The sequence below is a fragment of the Hipposideros armiger genome, unplaced genomic scaffold (genome assembly GCF_001890085.2).
Source record: "Hipposideros armiger isolate ML-2016 unplaced genomic scaffold, ASM189008v1 scaffold_743, whole genome shotgun sequence".
In the NCBI taxonomy this organism is placed as follows: domain Eukaryota; kingdom Metazoa; phylum Chordata; class Mammalia; order Chiroptera; family Hipposideridae; genus Hipposideros; species Hipposideros armiger.
The window spans coordinates 429,814-447,085 of record NW_017732093.1 but is presented as its reverse complement, the minus strand read 5'-3'; the positions used below and the strand labels follow the sequence as shown (position 1 = coordinate 447,085).

The 17,272-nt window shown below is 44.7% G+C and overlaps 1 protein-coding gene across 1 annotated transcript in view; it reads right to left on the bottom strand.

Moving 5' to 3' along the window:
* The window catches only part of RAD54L (RAD54 like), a 24,472-nt gene extending 7,200 nt beyond the window's left edge, over nucleotides 1-17,272 (bottom strand). The window contains exons 1-10 of the mRNA XM_019627976.1: nucleotides 16,677-17,272; nucleotides 16,487-16,573; nucleotides 14,945-15,064; nucleotides 9,510-9,570; nucleotides 8,652-8,787; nucleotides 8,150-8,219; nucleotides 7,759-8,047; nucleotides 7,424-7,548; nucleotides 2,648-2,798; nucleotides 267-393 (exon numbers count right to left, since the gene is read on the bottom strand). Of these exons, the coding sequence (XP_019483521.1) occupies nucleotides 267-393; nucleotides 2,648-2,798; nucleotides 7,424-7,548; nucleotides 7,759-8,047; nucleotides 8,150-8,219; nucleotides 8,652-8,787; nucleotides 9,510-9,570; nucleotides 14,945-15,064; nucleotides 16,487-16,573; nucleotides 16,677-16,679 (1,169 nt within the window). The 5' untranslated portion in view covers nucleotides 16,680-17,272. The remainder of the gene's footprint in view (nucleotides 1-266; nucleotides 394-2,647; nucleotides 2,799-7,423; nucleotides 7,549-7,758; nucleotides 8,048-8,149; nucleotides 8,220-8,651; nucleotides 8,788-9,509; nucleotides 9,571-14,944; nucleotides 15,065-16,486; nucleotides 16,574-16,676) is intronic.

The window sequence follows — 17,272 nt, the reverse complement described above, 5'->3', positions numbered from 1 at the left end:
TTCCTCAGTATATTGCTAAGCAACCCAAATCCAGACCATAGGGCCCAGGCCAGGAAGAAAGCAGGAGTTGGCCTGCAAGACCGCTTCATTTATTCAGTAGCTAGAGTAAGGGCACAGATCCCATTCCCTTCCTAGAATCCCAGCCCTCATAGGCCAAGGTCTCAAAGGACTGGCCTTGGATGGCTTAGGAGGCAATTCTGATGAACTAACTTAGGGGAAGTCAAAGAAAGGTGATGTTTCTAGTCCAGCCCCCAACCTGCCATTACCTATTCACAATGCTGGTGAGCTCCCGCAGTCGCTCCTCGCCTAGCTGCCTGTCTGCCTCACTGGCAGCTGCGTCTCTACCCTTCAAAATGGGTACCTCAAAATGCTTCTTGAACTCATGGGCAGTTCCTAAACACGGGAAGAGAAGAGAAAAATTAAAGAATGTAGGAAAGGGATAATTTTCTCACTGCTAGTAAGGGCAGACTACTTTGTTACAGACTAACTTTCCTGCTAAGAACAAAGCTGAGCAAATTATAACCAATTTGTTTGAATGAATCAGAGAACTACCAAAGCAGTGAAGACCTGAAAGACCAAATAGTGAGACAGTAGATTAAAACCCAAATATGCAACTTATCACATTAAATATAAATGAACCAAATAATCTAATAAAAGACAATCCAGTTGTCACACTACATTTTTTTTAAAATCCCACCTATATGCTGCTTGTAAGTACTTCATTGTACTGATACATTCTACAGTATGGATAAACCCTGAAAACATCATGCTAAATAAAAGAAGCCAAAGACAAAAGGTAACATATTATATGATTCCATTGATATGAAATATCCAGAATAAGCAAATCCATAGAGGCAGAAAGCAGGCTGGTGGTTGCCAGGGGTTGGGGGTAAAGGAGGAACAGGAAGTAACTGCTTAAAGGATATAGGGGTTTTTTTTTGGTCAGGAATAAAAAAGGTCAGGTACCCCACAAAAGAGAATCCCCAAATGGCCAATGATCATATTAAAAGGAGCTCAACTTTATTCAACATGAGACAAATGCAGTGAGATATCACTTAACACCAACAGAATGACTAAAATTTTTTTTAAATTAAGATAAATATTGCTGATGATACAGAGTAGAGGTCAACAAACTATAGCCATGGGCCAACTACCTGTTCCTGTAAATAAAATTTTATTAGAACATTGCCATGCTCATTCATTTATATTTTATGGCTGCTTTCACGCTACAATAGCAGAGCTGAGTAGTTGTGACAAAGACTGTTTGGCCTGAGAGCCTAAAATACTTACTATCTAGGCCTTTAAGAAAAAATTTGCTGACCCCTGATGTAGAGACCTGAAAGTCTCACACACTGCTGGTACAATCACTTTGGAAAACTGGAGTTATCTACCAGAGCTGACCACGTGCATATGTTCTAGCAATTCCACTCTGAAGACAGAGAAATGCATATTATGCTCAGGTAAAGACATGTATAAGCATGTCCACAACATCATTATTCAAAAGCATAAAAAACTGAAAACAGGGGTGGCCAGTTAGCTCAGTTGGTTAGAGCGCAGTGCTCGTAACACCAAGGTTGCCAGTTCAATCCCCAGGCCCTCCACAACTAGATTGAAACAACTACTTGACTTGGAGCTGATGGATCCTAGAAAAGCACACTGTTCCCCGATTTAAAAAAAAAACCACAAAACTTGGAAACAACTCAATTGTCTATCAGTAGAATAAAGAAATTCTGGTATATAATTAAAATGGAATCATATACAAAAATGGAAATGAACAAACTACAGGTACAGGCAACAATATAGATGAATCTCATAAACATAATGTTGAACAAAAGAAACCAGATGCAAAGGGATATATACTATATGATTCCATTTATATAAAGTTCATAAACAAGCAACAACCCATCTTGAATGTCAGGAATGTTTATTTCTGGAGGAGAAAGTAGTGATTCAGGAGGGGGAGGGCGCGGCTGCTGCAGTAGTAACTGATCTGGTGGTTGTTACTCAAATGTGTTCACTTCGTGAAAATCTTGCTGCTCATCAGCTGGTTCTCTGCCTAAAGTGATTATCCTGAGTGCTGGCAAGTTGGGGTGGCACTAATAACCCTTCCAGATATCTATGTGCAAGAACTGCCCAAACTATAGTTGCCAGGGACAGAAGGGAGTGGAAAACGGGCAGTTATTGTTTAATGGGTAGAGTTTCAGTTTTACAATATGAAAAAGTTCTGGAGATGGATAGTGATGATGGTTGCACAACAATGTGAATGTGCTTAATAACACTTAATTGTACGCTAAAACATGGTTAAAAAAAGAAATTGCCCAAGCCAGTCTGCTGAGGCCAAAGCTCTTATAAGACAGCTAGGATGTGATGAGCAAAAATGGTTGGGGATAGTATTTCTATTCACAACTCATAGTGACCCAACACCCTGTGTGGACCCTGCCACCTCTGCAGTGGAAAATGGCCAGCGTGCACCTTGCTAAATTGCTCAGCAGAGACAAGGTCTCCCAATGGCTCTCCCTGACAAGAGAAGTCTTCCTGCAACATTATCTAGTGAGCCACATATAACTAGCATTCTCTCCTTTCTCTCCTCAGCTAGAGTTACAGGTAAGGCTCCCCTCCAACGTAGCAGACAAGGCTGTATTCTTACCCAGAATGCCCGAATTAACAAAATGTACCAAGCTGAAATACTCAAGGAGATCATTCTGGATGGGAGTCCCAGAGATGAGCACCCGCCGACTGGTGTTCAAGCTGTCCAGAGCCTGGTAAGTCTGATTATCAGAGTTCTTCAGCCTGTGTCCCTGCAAGGAAATTAATTCTCACTTAGGCCTGGGCACGATGTAGCATCTCTAACGGCGGCAAAATCTTATGTAGACAGGACGAGAGGAATCATAAACATTACAGGTCCTAGGGCCTTGGGAACTGGGCAGGGGGCAGGAAGGGTTGGAGTTTACCCACTTGCTTGGGGAGAAATGTCAGGCTCAAGAGAGATACCTTCGGGGCGGCCAGTTAGCTCAGTTAGTTAGAGCGCAGTGCTCATAACACCAAGGTTGCTCGTTCGATCCCCTTAACCTCCATATCCTCCACAACTAGACTGAAACAACTACTTGACTTGGAGCTGATGGGTCCTGGAAAAACGCACTGTTCGCCAATAAAGTTTTTAAAAAATAAGAATAAAAAATAAAGAAAATATAATCTCCTTGATCACATTTGAAAAAAAGAGAGAGAGAGAGAGAGAGAGAGAGAGAGAGACAGACAGACAGACAGACAGACATACCTTCAGTTTCCAAACCAGTGCTACATTAAAAAAGCAAGGATTCCCTGACTCCTCCCCTCCTCTTCCCTGCCCCAACTTCCAGGGCCTCAGCAGCCTGCCTAACTTCTTCAGAGATCATTCAGCCATGTCAGAGAACCATGCTTTCAGGGAAACCTCCCTCCACCAACTCAGCCAAACCAGAACCTCCTGAGCCAAATGCCTTCCACCTGCGTCTCCAGGCAGTGTCTGGGCTGTCAGTGCTAAAGGGACTTGACCGAAGCTCTTCCTCCTCTCTTCCCAGAGAATCCACAGTTCATATATTTAATGGAAGAGCCCCTCTCTGCTCCCTTTGCATCTCTTCCCCAACCCCTAGTCTCTCTGTCACACACACGCCCATTACATACCTCTGTTACTTCACTCTTTTAAGCTTTTTTCAAGAAAATGGTAAAGGACCCTATCATCTCCCCTCTTTCCCAAGATCCACATGGGCAAGGCACAGAAAACAAAACCACCAGTGAAAGAATGAACCAAGTCAGCCTTGCTTCCTCTGGTCAGCCTTTCACAATACAATTACACATGGACCCTCCACTAACTCTCATCTATAGGATGAAGTCCAAGTTTATTAGCTTAGTACTTCTCAATAAGGCTGCAGCTAACTTCTCTCCACAGCTTGTTATAGTCCAGGAAACCATAACTCCTCCCCACTCCTAATGTTACGTTCTCTTCCACAGGCAAATTCCTCAAATATCACCTCCTATACAACACCTTTTTAAATGACCCAAGGCTGTTGGTCTCTCACTTCTATGCCTCTATGGCACTCTGTACATAACAGTTGTTTACTGAATCCTTTTAATATGCCAGCACTTTACTAAGCACTTGGCCTGTATTCTCTTCTATATTCCAGAAAACAATCAGATGAGTGGAAATTATAATACCCATTTTAGAGAAAATGAGGTTCAAAGAGGTGGACAGTTATCCAAAATCATGCTGGAAAAAAGTAGAACTGGGATTTGAACTCAGGTCTGTGTGATTCTGAAGTCTGGGAACTGTACTATTCTGCCTCTCATTCACTGCTGTGTATACCAGAGTACTCATCACACTCTACTGTACTTTATCCCCTCACCTAGGCAGGAACTTCTTAAGACAGAGATCGTGTCAGATTTGCCTTCATAACTTAGTACATAAGACAGATGCCCACACAGATATCTGCTCAGTGAATGTTTGCTGAAAAGAATGAATGACTACATTACAATTAAAGAAGAATTAGACACAGAATTTTAATTTTTATAAAATGACTTGATGTTGTACATCTAAAACTAATATGTTATGTCAATTATATCTCAAAAAATATTTTTAAAGACATTCAAAACACAAAAAGAATAAAAAATGACTGGAGGCTCCAAGCAGTAGTCCTGAGACAGAGGATAAGACTTTTGAGTCCAAGAGGGCAATAAAACTTGAAACTTGTGAGGAAATTACTCAAAAAGGCCCTAGAGAAATGGGCATCGACAACTGGGTCCCTCTAAACTGAAGCTCCTCGGGCCAGCCGAGTGGCTCAGTTGGTTAAGAGCTCGCTCAAGAGTGCAAGCTATGAGCAACAGGTTCGTCAGTTCAATTTCTGAGCTGAACTGCCGCTGAGCTGCCAACAGGTGACAGGATGGCGCAGCTAATAAATAAACAAACAAACAAACAAACAAACTGAAGTTCCCTGAGGGCAGGCATCACGGGATTACAGGCATTTAATAAATACCCCAAGGAAGGAAGAGGCTGACACGCTATCCCTAAGGGTTTCTGTGGAAGAGAAAGTCAAGCTCGGCTCCCTGTGGCACCTCTAGACCCAGCTCCTGCCACCATCACTCATGGATTTAAACCCAAATTCTGGCATCTTAGCAAATCAAATGTTTGATCAGATGGAAAGTTGTCAAAGCTCTTATTTATGAATTTGCATTCTGGCAGAGTGTTTGAAAAACAAACAAAAAAAATGATACAAGATTAAATACCACCACTTCTCTGTCTGAAACATGAGCCCTATGAGTAGCATTCTTGTTTTTCATGCATTTCCCCACCATTTTTCATCTGATTTGTTTTGTGTTCTAACACTTGTAAAGGAACATACATGGATGAGGCACACAGGGACAGTCCTTCCATAACTAAGTCAGGCTTCTTCCTACACCTAGTCTGGGTTATATCCAAGGCAGTAAGAGATAAGAAAGAGCCAAGACTTAAAATCTCAGACCTGGATTCAAGTGCCTGCTCATTAATACACCTGGGTAAGTCATTGCACTTCAGTCTCCTTATCTCCAAAACTGAAATGATGATGATGATGTCAATACCTCCCCTATTTACACAATTTACAAAATGCTTCCATATATCCTCTCTCTTGATCCGGGTCATGTCCCTTTCAGGTAGACCCTGTGCCATCTACCCTACAAAGAAACTGAGTCTCAGAGCAGTCTCATCTGCAGTCATGCTTACAAGTGGCAAAGCCAAGGCTGATCTCAAGTCTTCCGACTTGCCCTGCCTAAGTCGGTCTACAGTGAGAAGCAAGGATTTTGTACAAGGTGTTATTATGCAGAACTGTGAGTTCCCGAGAAAAGTCTGAACTGGGAGGAAGCAGGGACATGAAAAACTGGGGTGGCAACTTCCCCTTCCGGGGTCTGAACAGGACAAACTCTCTCCTCATAGAGTAGGCTAATGATCGTTCAGCACTTTGGCTTCCTCAGGTCTCTGACAATTGACAAACTGCTAACAAATGAAAGGCAGATGAGCAGAAGGGAGGGCCAGGATGTTTCAATGTGGCAAGAGGCAGCCTGGTCCCTTGTGCCCTGCAGAGTCAGGTCAGAAAACTGGAGTGAGAAAGAAACACTACAGAGCAGAAGAAAATCTAGATGCCTCACCCCCAATCCCCAAGGAATCAACAGCTACAGCCTGCCTTCCTCTCCCCGAATGCCCCTGGCCTTGGGACCAGGCTCCTGGCTCAGCGCCCCCATCCATGGTGATGAAACATATGCCAGGACCCTGAGCTACACAGGGTGGTCACACACATACCCCACCTCAACTTGCTAAATCCTTTACTTCTATCAGAAGAAATGGCCCGTAGGGGCCAGAAGTTTGCAGATATGCCAGACAATGACTGACTCTTCAATTAAGGACCAAAGCCCAACTGGGAAATATCTCACAGCTAGCAAGCATGGCACCCCAAAGTAAGCTTTCCTTCTCTGTCCCCTCCCAAAAGACCCTCAGGTATTGGGGTAATCTGCAGTCTTCAGAGCACAGTCAAGCTTGCCAATCAGTTGACAGATGGGCCAAGTCTTTCAGCCAACTTTCCATTAAAGCCCCAGGGGTGTGTAAAGCAACCATAACTCTCAAAGAAATGTAAACAATTGCAGCTGGCCTGAGTATTGCCAAGCTCCTTGAAGACTTGGATAATTTTTTATACTTGGAAGCTCGCAGCCACCCTCACTCCTTTCTAAGTAGTAGCATCTCTACCACCATTCATGCATAGTGCAGGAAAAGGCCAAGAAGTAACTACTGCCACATTTCCCTTAGTCCCAGAGTCAACACAGAATACTACAAGGTGTATAGATCGTCCACACTAGACTTTCCCATCTCTGTGCTTCTGTTCATGAGTCCCCCAGCCTAGGTCTTAAGACATATTAGGCACTGTGATAACAGCTTTCCTTCAAGCACGTCATTTAAGCCTTACAATAATCCCATGATGCAGACATCATCACCCCATTTTACTGATAGAAACAGAGGCTCAGCTGGTTAGGTAACCTGTGCAAGGTCATATTACTGGGAAGTAGCAGAGCCAGGATTTGAATAAAGGTCTCTCTGACTCTAGAACCTGTTCCCCTGAACACTGTACCCACATCTCTCCAATGATCCAAATCCCTCCCATCCTTCAAAGTCCTTCTTTGGTCTAGGAATACTCTCTGGAGGCAACAAAGCCAATCAGCCCACAGCATATTGCCCTCCTGAGTTCCAAACACAGCTTAGTCCCTCTTTTGGCAGATGGGTATCATTGGCTCTCCCTCTCACTTGCCTCCTCCAAGGCAAGCATGTTCTCTCGTCAGCATTCCCCAGTGACTTGCGCAGCCCTTAAATGGCAGTTCTGAGGAGACTTTGACGGACTTTCTCCAACCACCCGGCCTGCTGAGAGTCAAGTACCTCATCACATATGACCAGTCCAACACTCCCTTTCTGCAGTACTCCAACATGAAGGCGGAATGTCTCATAGGAAATGATGAGGATGGGAGAAAGTACTCTGGCTCCACGCTGGTTCATGAATCCTTCTACAACAGAAAAGGTGTGAACGGAACAAATCTTAGAATATCCTAAAGAAAAAACCAGTTTGACAGTGCTTTAATTTAACCTGGAAGTAATTATTTTAACTATTTTCCATGGGAACTCTCTTCTCTTCTACCTCTCATTGCCCTCAACCCCGGCTATGAGAGAGCATGCATACAAAGGAGCAAGTTGTGTATAAGAGTGCAACTCCATACCCAGCTTCTTATCTATCTCGTCCTTAGAACCCCCGTCGATGGCCAGAGGTTGGATCCTCCCTCCGAGCCATTTCCCAACTTCATTGTACCAGTTCTTCACCAGGCTGGAGGGTGACACCACCACAGCCTTGTCAATTTCTGGCTTGCACTCTGGACTCTGGCGCAAAAGTGTCCATATCAACGTGATGCACTGCAGCGTCTTGCCCAGGCCCATCTCATCAGCCATGATGCAGCCGTGGCTGCCAGGGATGCGCCGACTTGTGACACACTCCCACAGGAACTTCACTCCCTGGGGAAGAACAGCACTCAGTCACATGGCTGCTGCCCCAGGGATGACAGCCTCCCCCGCTCAGCCCCCAGCCCATACCGCATTCCCCCTACCCCCACTTACCTCTCTCTGATGAGGCCGCAAGACCTTACTGAGAATAGGATCAACGACCACATGGACAGGGAGTTTTTCCCTGAGAAAATACAGCAAAGAGAACATGGAGCTCACACATGGGCAAGGGCACACCCTCAAGAAATTGTGTCCTGCTGATCCAGAGGCCACAGAGGCAGCTACTGAAGAAAGGACCTTAGCCTGGTAAACAAACCATAGTAAATTCCTGCTCCAGGGAAATTTAGGAGAGGGGAATGGGTTCCCTTTGTCATCACCTCAACCCCTTCTGCTCCTGAGTGAGCTTGGAGGAAAGGGCTGAGGAACCCCCACCAACCGGACACATCCACATGCTCTTACTTGCCCACCTTACCCACTCTCTGGATGGTGCAGTATTCATGACAGCACTCTGAAAATATATGCCAGTCCCAAGGGGAAATGCCTTCTGCCCTCCCCAGTAACAATGTATGCTAGGTGCAGAGGACCAGAATTGCTCAAGAAATACCAATGCACATACTTGTCAAGCTTCAGCTGGTCATGGGCACTCAGCGGGGGAGGCTCGTACAGAATCAAGGCACCTTCTTCCAGGGGGTCATGGAGGGCCCGGCGGACCCCGGCCCTTTTGAGCCCCAATGCCCGAGGGCCCAGAGGACCTAGAAACCAACAATTTGTTACCTAAGCCTCTACGTTGAGGAGCTCCAGCAGGCCCAGCTCAAACGCCTATCCTTCACGTAACCGTTCCTACGTTTCCATACGACCCTGTTCCCTCCCAGAACCTCTCCAAATCCAGTTTGGGCGCCTCCACTTGACCATTATCCCAGTTTGCCTCAGATCAATTTTTCCCATTTTACCTAGCCATTTAACTACAAACTTCTGAAGGTCTGGGTCTTGTTTATCTCAACTCATCAATCCTGGAAAGGTCCGAAACCCTAAAAGGGCCTTTCAAGACTGAGAGCTTTTGGGAGTTAAGATAAACTCCCCAGCCCCCGTTTGCTAAATGCTGTACCCTACACGGGACATGGGAAAACTTTGTAGAACCTACAAATCAACCTCATAAGGGGATGCTACTGAACTCACTTGGACTAAATGAAACCTGGGCTTATCAGTCACCCTGGCCCACCAGGAGCTTCCTGAGCATTGGCACATCCCCACCAAGATGAGGGCAGGCAGTCTTGGCAGCCCTTGCTGAAGATATCAACACAGCTTTCATGCCAGCCTCAGGAGGGGTTCTCCCCATACACAGTCACCACTGGACTGGCATCTTCAATTCAAAGGTAAGCTTGTATTGACAAAAACTGAGGTTTTAATCTATCCAGGCACATTCACACATGACTGATTAAAAAAAAAAAAAAAAAGGGAAAGTTTCCATTTTTACCTTGGTAATTTGGAATGGGGATTTTGAAAGGCTTTGACAAAATGCTTCGAATAAATGCTTCCTAAAAAGAAAGAAGAAACAGGGATTCAGGACTGTTTGGAGATGTGTGATGGGATAATATTTTTACAAATGCAGCCTAAAATGCCTATTTAAGCATTGTGATAAAGTGAGAACATTGTACTGTGATTACTACATCTCATTCAGATGCATCGAGAACTAAAGAGGTGTGCTCTACATTAGGTTCTATACGATACCTTTCATCTTTGAGGCTTTACATAAAGTTCTACAAATATCCAGGGACAGCAGAATGCCACTGGCAAGTGTCTAGCCTCAGTCAACCAGAGGCTCAGACCCATTAGGTCATGAAAGGCCATGCCAGTGTGGACATCTAGCTATTCCCTAGGGTGCAGCACCTTAAGAAGAAAGTACCACAAACTTACCAGCCCTAGTACTAACAAGGAACTCCAATGTCTGGATTCAACCACTGTCCTATAGGGCTACATCTTCCCAAGCATACCTCACATTTCTTTTTTTTGGCATATCAATTCTACCTATTCCATTTAATTCCCACATCAGCCTCCTTGAGAACGAAACCGCCCTTCAAAGAGTAGTGGAAGCAAGAGTAACAGAAGCAGTAGTGTTAGTAAAGTAATAATAACAACAGCAAAAATAACAATAATGACTGACAATGTTAGCCAGATGCAGTGCTAAGCTCTTTGTATTCATGTTACCATTTAATCTTCACAAATTGCCCTGTGAGGTCCTTAGATTACTAGCATCCCCATTCCACAAATGAGTGGTTGTCACTTTCCCAAGTCACACAGCCATGACAGATGCAGGACTTCCCTGATTCCAGGGCCCTTAAACTTAACCATATAGTAAGTAATATGGCCTCTTAACCCAACCTGTTTGAGTATAGCCACGTGGATCAGTCCAAACAGCAGTTTCCTGCCATAGGAAGGCACAAGAGATAGAACATGAGAGAGAGGGCAAGCCAATCACCAAGAAAAAGCAAGTGGGAAAAGGGTGGCAAGGAAGCAGACATATATAGGTCCTAGAGAAGGGTGGCCTTGGTGCTTCCACCTCAGGGTCTGCAGGAAGACCCTGCACCATCACTTCGGCCTAGAATCAGCACTGGGGTATAGGGGGCAGAAGCAGCAGAAGAATCCACAGCACCAGCTCCTGAGCTAACTGACAGATTCCATCGAAGTTCTGGTCTATACACAGCTGAGCCCTCTGGGGAATTACAGTGGTCTGTGAATCTCAAAACAAGAGCCGGAACCCAAAAGAGCAAGGAGGAAAGCAAGTGCAGAAACCCTAAAGGCACTTTTAATGGAAATACATTAGTAGAAAAAGAAGTAATGAAAACTACTCCCTTCTAGCAAAAAGGTAGTTTAATAGGAAAAAAAGCAGGCCTGTCTTGTCCTGAAATTTTTACCTTTTTATTCTGACCCATTTCTATACAGATCATAAATTTCTACAAACTCAGTGTACTTTAAATAGGAAAAATGTAATGAATATATTTGGCAATCTATTGGAAGACAGAAAAGGAACATGAGAGAACTGAACTTCATTATCACACTAAATAACATGACATGGGCAGTATCGGAGAAAAGCCCGAATTCTTTGTTTATTTGCATGTTTCTGTGCAGCTGAATAAAATCTTTATTGACTATTTTTAATTACCATGATTATTGTAATTATGAATCACAATAATAATGAGAAATTCATATATAAAAGATGCTAATTAAAAGTTACCCTTAGGTCAAAGGAGAGAAAAAGGAAGGAGATGGACTCTAATTTCCTTTCTAATCTGGCATCAATTCTGCCTTCAATTCTAAACTGAAATATTATTTTCAAGGTTATCAATATAGGAGGCTAGATTTGAGGTTCTGAGTAGCCAAATTTAAAAAGCAAGATTGTCAATAAGTCCCAGGAGCCATAGGTTCTGCAGGGAGAACTGCAGTCTTGTGCAACTACGTGGACCCCTGGCCAAAAACATGTGAGGACACAGCCTGCAAGACAAGACTCAGGCAGCCTCTGGGAATCTGGTGTAGTAATACTCAATAGCCTCTAGCAGAGGCAGGGGAGAGAGTACACTCTCACTTTGTTCATTTAGTTGCTGAAAATTCATAACATTCTTTCCTTCTGATAGAAGAGGGAGAGCATCCCTTCTCCCCAAGGTCAAAGCTTTCCCCTTCCAGAGAGATTCACTCTATCAGTTCTGCCTAATCTCTCCTGTACCTCAACCTCTCCCTCACAACTAGTTCTTTCTCACCAGCATTTAAAACATGCTTAACTCTCCTATCTTACAAAACAAAAATTCCTCTGACCACTTATCTCCTCCCCTTCAAACTTCTAGAAAGAACTGTCTGTCTTCCCTTCCTTATCTCCCATTCCTCCAATCTATCTTCTGGCTATCCCATCCCTCTGAAATGACTCTGGCCAAGATTGCCAATAGCCTACATGACCCTAATTCCAATGGGTGTGTTTCTATCCTCATCTAACTAGACAAAGCTGGCCACTCCTTCTCAAATAGTCTCTGCCTTTTACTTCCATGACACTACTCTCCCACTATTCCCGGCTCTGGAACCATATGCTAAGTCCCCTGTTGGGCTTTCTTCTTCCTCTGTCTAACGGTCAAATGTCAGTGTTCCTCAGGACTCGGCCCCCAGCTCTTCTGACTGTATACTCACCCTGACACTCAAATATACTCTGGAGGTGTTAAATATCATCAATATCGTAATGACCCCAAATCTATTTCCAGTCAGTACCTCCCTCCTAGGCTCCACACCCACATTTGCAACCACCTCCAAACCTAGACATCCTATGGGACTTCAAACGCATCGTGTCTAAGGCTGAAGACCTCATCTCCAGGGCTGCACTATGACTTTTGTGGGCCCGAGGCACTTTTGCCTTTGGGGCCTAAAGGGAAGCAGAGTTTGCCACCCCAAAATATGCCTTTTGGGATATTATTTTAGGCTGGTTATTTTTAAGAAACAGCACACATGGGAGAAGCTCTAAAAACCAAGTAGTAACTTCTTTGTAAAAGGACATTTACTTTTTTAAGAGAAACCACCATTTGAAAAGGTGTTCTCCCCTCACTGAACCAGGTCTGCCTCCACTATTAGTGGAAAAGGCATGGACTTAAATCTGCAGACCCTTGTTTACTGTGCTTTTCCTCATCACTTCCCCTAACTGACTCTCCACCCCCAATGACATTTTTTGTCTTTAGCTGAAGGTGGTATTAAAGTGACGGCTTCCACCATTTTGGCGAGTAACTCAGGTTTCCTGGGTCTCTCCCATGTATACAGGAGGTATACATGTATTACTTTATTTTTCTCCTACTAATCAGTCTCATGAAAATTTGATTATTAGTCCAGCCAGAAGAACCTAGGATAGAGGAAAAATTTTCCTCCATAGCTTTCACACAGGTTCTTCCTTTTATCTGTTGTAGAACATTTCCCACTCTCTTCACCTGGCTGACTCCTCATATCCTTCAGGACTCAACCTAATCTGCATGTCCCTCAGATTCAGATCTTCACCAACCTCCAGACTGTTAGGCCCCCTGTTGTGTACTTCCACCACACCTGCACTTATATCGTTACATAAGAGAACTTGAATGAATCCTGAGTGAAAACAGTCCCAGTGGACTACATACCATTTTTATAGTTCAATAATTAAACAATGTATTACTTAGTGAATTATATATACAAATGGTCAAACTATCACAAAAAGCAAGGGATGATGAACATAATTCAAGATGGTGGTTACCTCTGGAGATGGGAAGCGGGATTGTGACTTTGATGATGTTCTAGTCCTAAATGGTGGGTTCACAGGTGTTTATTTTGTGTTTTATGTCTTATGTGTTATATATGTATTCTTTTGTATTTATCAAATATCATGTAAAAAATTTTTAAAATATTTAATGAATGCACAAATAACTAAACTCCATTATATAGTCCCATCAACAGATTTCCATTTTTCCTTCAAAATGTCCCTGTAAAGGAAAAACACACTACTGTGTGTCTCCTCTACTCTCAGTACTACACTACTTCACTTCTGACACCAGATGTGTGAGTTTTCCACACATCAAGCAATCCTTTGGTACCACCTAAGTGTCGTACAATTTTAACTCAATTCTGATATTATCTACATGAAGAAAGGGTCAGATCCTACAGGTCAGGGCTTCACAAGACTGCCTCCCTCCCACCACTTCAAATACTAATACCAAGTCCAGGTTGTCACCTGTGCTTCTCACAGGCTAGATACTGGAGGTTCCCACAACCCCCTTCTTGGATTCGAATAATTTGCTAGGGCAGCTCACAGAACTCAGAAAAATGTTTACTTACTAGATTACCAGTTTATCACAAAAGATATTAAAGGACATGAATGAATAGCCAGATGAAGAGACACACCCAGCCCAGTCTGGAAGGGTCCTGAGCACAGGAGCTTCTGTACCTGTGGGGTTTGTGGTGCGCCACTTCCTAGCAAAAGGATAAGGTCCTGTTCACTAACCCAGAAGCTCTCCAAAACCATCCTTTTGGGGTTTTTATGGAAGTTTCATTACATAGACATGATGGATTTAGCACTGGCCATTCATTGGTGAGTTGGTTCTCCTGACCACCAGCCCCAAGGTTAGGTGCTTTATAAAAGCCATCTCATTAACATAAACTCAGGTGTGGTTGAAAGAGGTTTGTTTGTTATAATTAACAAAAGATATCTTTACGGTGGATTGGGGGAGGGGGATTTTCACTTTGTGAGGGGTAAAAAGTATAACTAGTGCGCTGTTTTGTACACCTGAAACTAATAAAAAAAAAAGGGGGGGGGAGATACCTTTATCACTGTAGTCACTTAAGAAATTCCAAGAGTTAAACATCACTGTCCCTCAGAAAACTTTGGAGGAAAAAGCTTTGGATGGAGCTAGGCAGAGCTGACTACTCTGTAAATTTGGACAAGTTAACCCTCTGAGACTCCGCTTCCTCATCTTAAAAAATGAGTTACATGAGATAATGCACAGAGCCTGCCATGGTGATGATTACGTTTGATTTTACTAGAGGAAACACATGAAAGCTGTAGGACTCCAGTACTTCTTAAAGCCATATGCAGAGTCAGAGACTGAGCTGGCATGCAGATCCTGGTTCCAACACCCCGCCATGACCTTCCCTCTCCTGTATCTTCATGTCCTCAGCAATCTGAGCCTCCTGAGATCTGTTGCCCAAGTAGCTATAGATAAAGGGGACTTCAAATCAGCACACATCTCTAAGGAAAGAGGAAAGGCCTCTTCCAGGCCCTGGGAGCTGAGAGCAGGCCCAAAGCCTCCATCAAAGTCTGTCTGCTGGCCACTCTGTAGAGCCCTGAGGGGTGGGAGCCTCCCTAGGCAAAACAACAGAACACACACACACATACTTCAGCAGGTTGCAGTTTTGACTTACATGTTGACTACTGTCCATACAGGGTGGTCGATTCGTTAGCTGGGTCAAAGCTTTCCGAAAAGGAGACAGGAAACACTCATAGCTCTGGGTCTCACTGCTGGATTTCCATTTCTTAGGAGTCTAGGAGACAGTATTGGGTACAGTGAAGCCTGGAAGACCACAGAGTTCACCACAATGGCAACTAACATTTAAAATGCTTATTAAATGCCAGCCACTATGCTAAAAACTCTTCACACATATTATCATGTGTCATCTCACAGTGATCCTATGCTAAATGTCTATTAATATTATCCTCAACAGGTGAGAAAACTAGAGCTTAATAAGGTTAACGAGCTTGCCTAATCTGAAATGGGGCATTAGAAGAGGTGAATAAGTGGGCCTATGAAGGGCACACCACAAGTAACATGCTGCCCTCAAATCTTTACTCCAAAAGCCCCAAGGAATGATTAAGCAATTGTTTGCTTCCCTCCCTGAGTTTCCCAAAGGGGAGACAAGAGTACAGCTGCCCCCAACTCCTAGGCCACCGAGGCCACTCTCCAGTCAGTCCACACCATGGCAGTGAGGACTCTAGCACCAAAAGCATTTTCAGGAGAACCAGCAGCAGATACCACCATTTATGACCCAGCTACACCTGCCCAAGTTCAAGTCTGAGACCCAGTAAGTGGCAAGGAGGAGCCAATGTGCCTCCCTCACAAGTAGAAGAGGCCCCTGCACACCAGTGGTGCAACTACAGAGCAAGCTCCACTGAGCCTTCAGGCAAGAACTCATTTGCACCAGCTTCCCAAGGTATTTGAAGCGTCAATGATCCTGTAAGGCACACCTGAAACAGAAACACCAAGCCCCTTCCCCTCTCTTTACATACTTCTATTCACACTGCCCCCACCCAAAACTGCCTTCTAGACCTTCCTTAGCTAATCTCTTCCTTCAAAGTTCCAGTAGTCAAGCCCTTGCTTCTTGAACCGCTCTCTCTGAAGTACATGCTGCACTATCCTATGGATTCTGGTTTACTATGTCCTGCCCACCACTAGCACCAGAAAGCCTCGAAGGCAGGGAGCAAAGCACACAGCCCAGTCCAAAGTTGTACGGTACTTGAGTATTAGCAGACTGGAGGGGCACCACCCCTCTGATCTAGGCCCAAATGAGCTCAGGACTTTAAGGTGGGCCTGGTACACTCTACTGTTCTGTGACATTAGGCAGGGGACAAGATGCAAAAGAGCAGGCTACTAGTTGCCATTGGAGAGCAATTTTTGTCAAGGGAGCTGAAGGGCCCAACCCAATGTGCTCTTTTGCTTTGGAATACTCCTTCCTACCAGGAAAATTAAGGCTATATTAGCTTCTAGTGAGCATCTTGAGAGTAAATATTTTATTTATCTTGTTTAATGCCTCACACATAGTAAGTACTCATTAAAAGTTTACTGAAAGAAACTACTGGACGTGACCGGGTGCATTCCACGTAACCCCAGAAACCAAGTCCAGGATTCCTTTCTGCCCAAACACTCCGGCATCCCCACTTTCCCTACCCACTTGAGGGCAAAAACTCACCACTGCCCCAGGATGCCAGTCTTCATCATCAGAGGGTGTGCCTTCTGGTTTTCTCTTGGCCAGCTGGCTGGGAGCTAAGCTCCTCCTCTGAAAGGGGAGAACAGAAACTGAGCACTGCGGGGATCCTGCAGCCTGAGCCCATTTAGACCCAGTCACAGACTGCCCACAGTCTCCCCTATACCACACTTACCATCCTAGACCCAGGAGGATAAAATGTCAAGTACCCATCAGCCAAAGGTCAAAAGCACCCAGCAGTTGAGAATGCAGAACCAGGGCCTGGTAAAGAGCAGGCTGCTATATAAGTGAGAGCATGGGCTAATTAAAGAGGGAGCGTGAATGGTGGGAATTCAGCGAGGGGCTGGCGTTTGGGCCCAAACGGTGTCGGTCGTCAGTTAGCTGAGGCGGGAGAGCAGGCCAAGAGAAAGTATCCAAGAAGAGTAGAGTTCTGGGTTGGGGTTGGCGGAGAGAGATGGGTAGAGTGTGGCTGTGCAGAGTAGAGTCGGAATAATGACCCCAGGTGGGCGTGAAGGGAGGGGGCAGTTGCGGGGTGAAAGGGTAATCAGAGGCCAGGAGAGAGAGGCTAGGGTGGAAATCAGAGGCCTGGGGAGGGCGAAGCGCCCGAGCTCGGAGAAGGGGGATTTCCCAGATCTGGAGCGCAGATGCGAGGGCCGGACGGAAGAAGATCAGTAGGGGTCGAGGCAGGGCAAGTAAAAGACCCGGGGTTGGGAGGGGAACCCCAGGCGAGGCTGGAAAGAGCGGCAGAGATGAATTCGGCCCCAATACTCC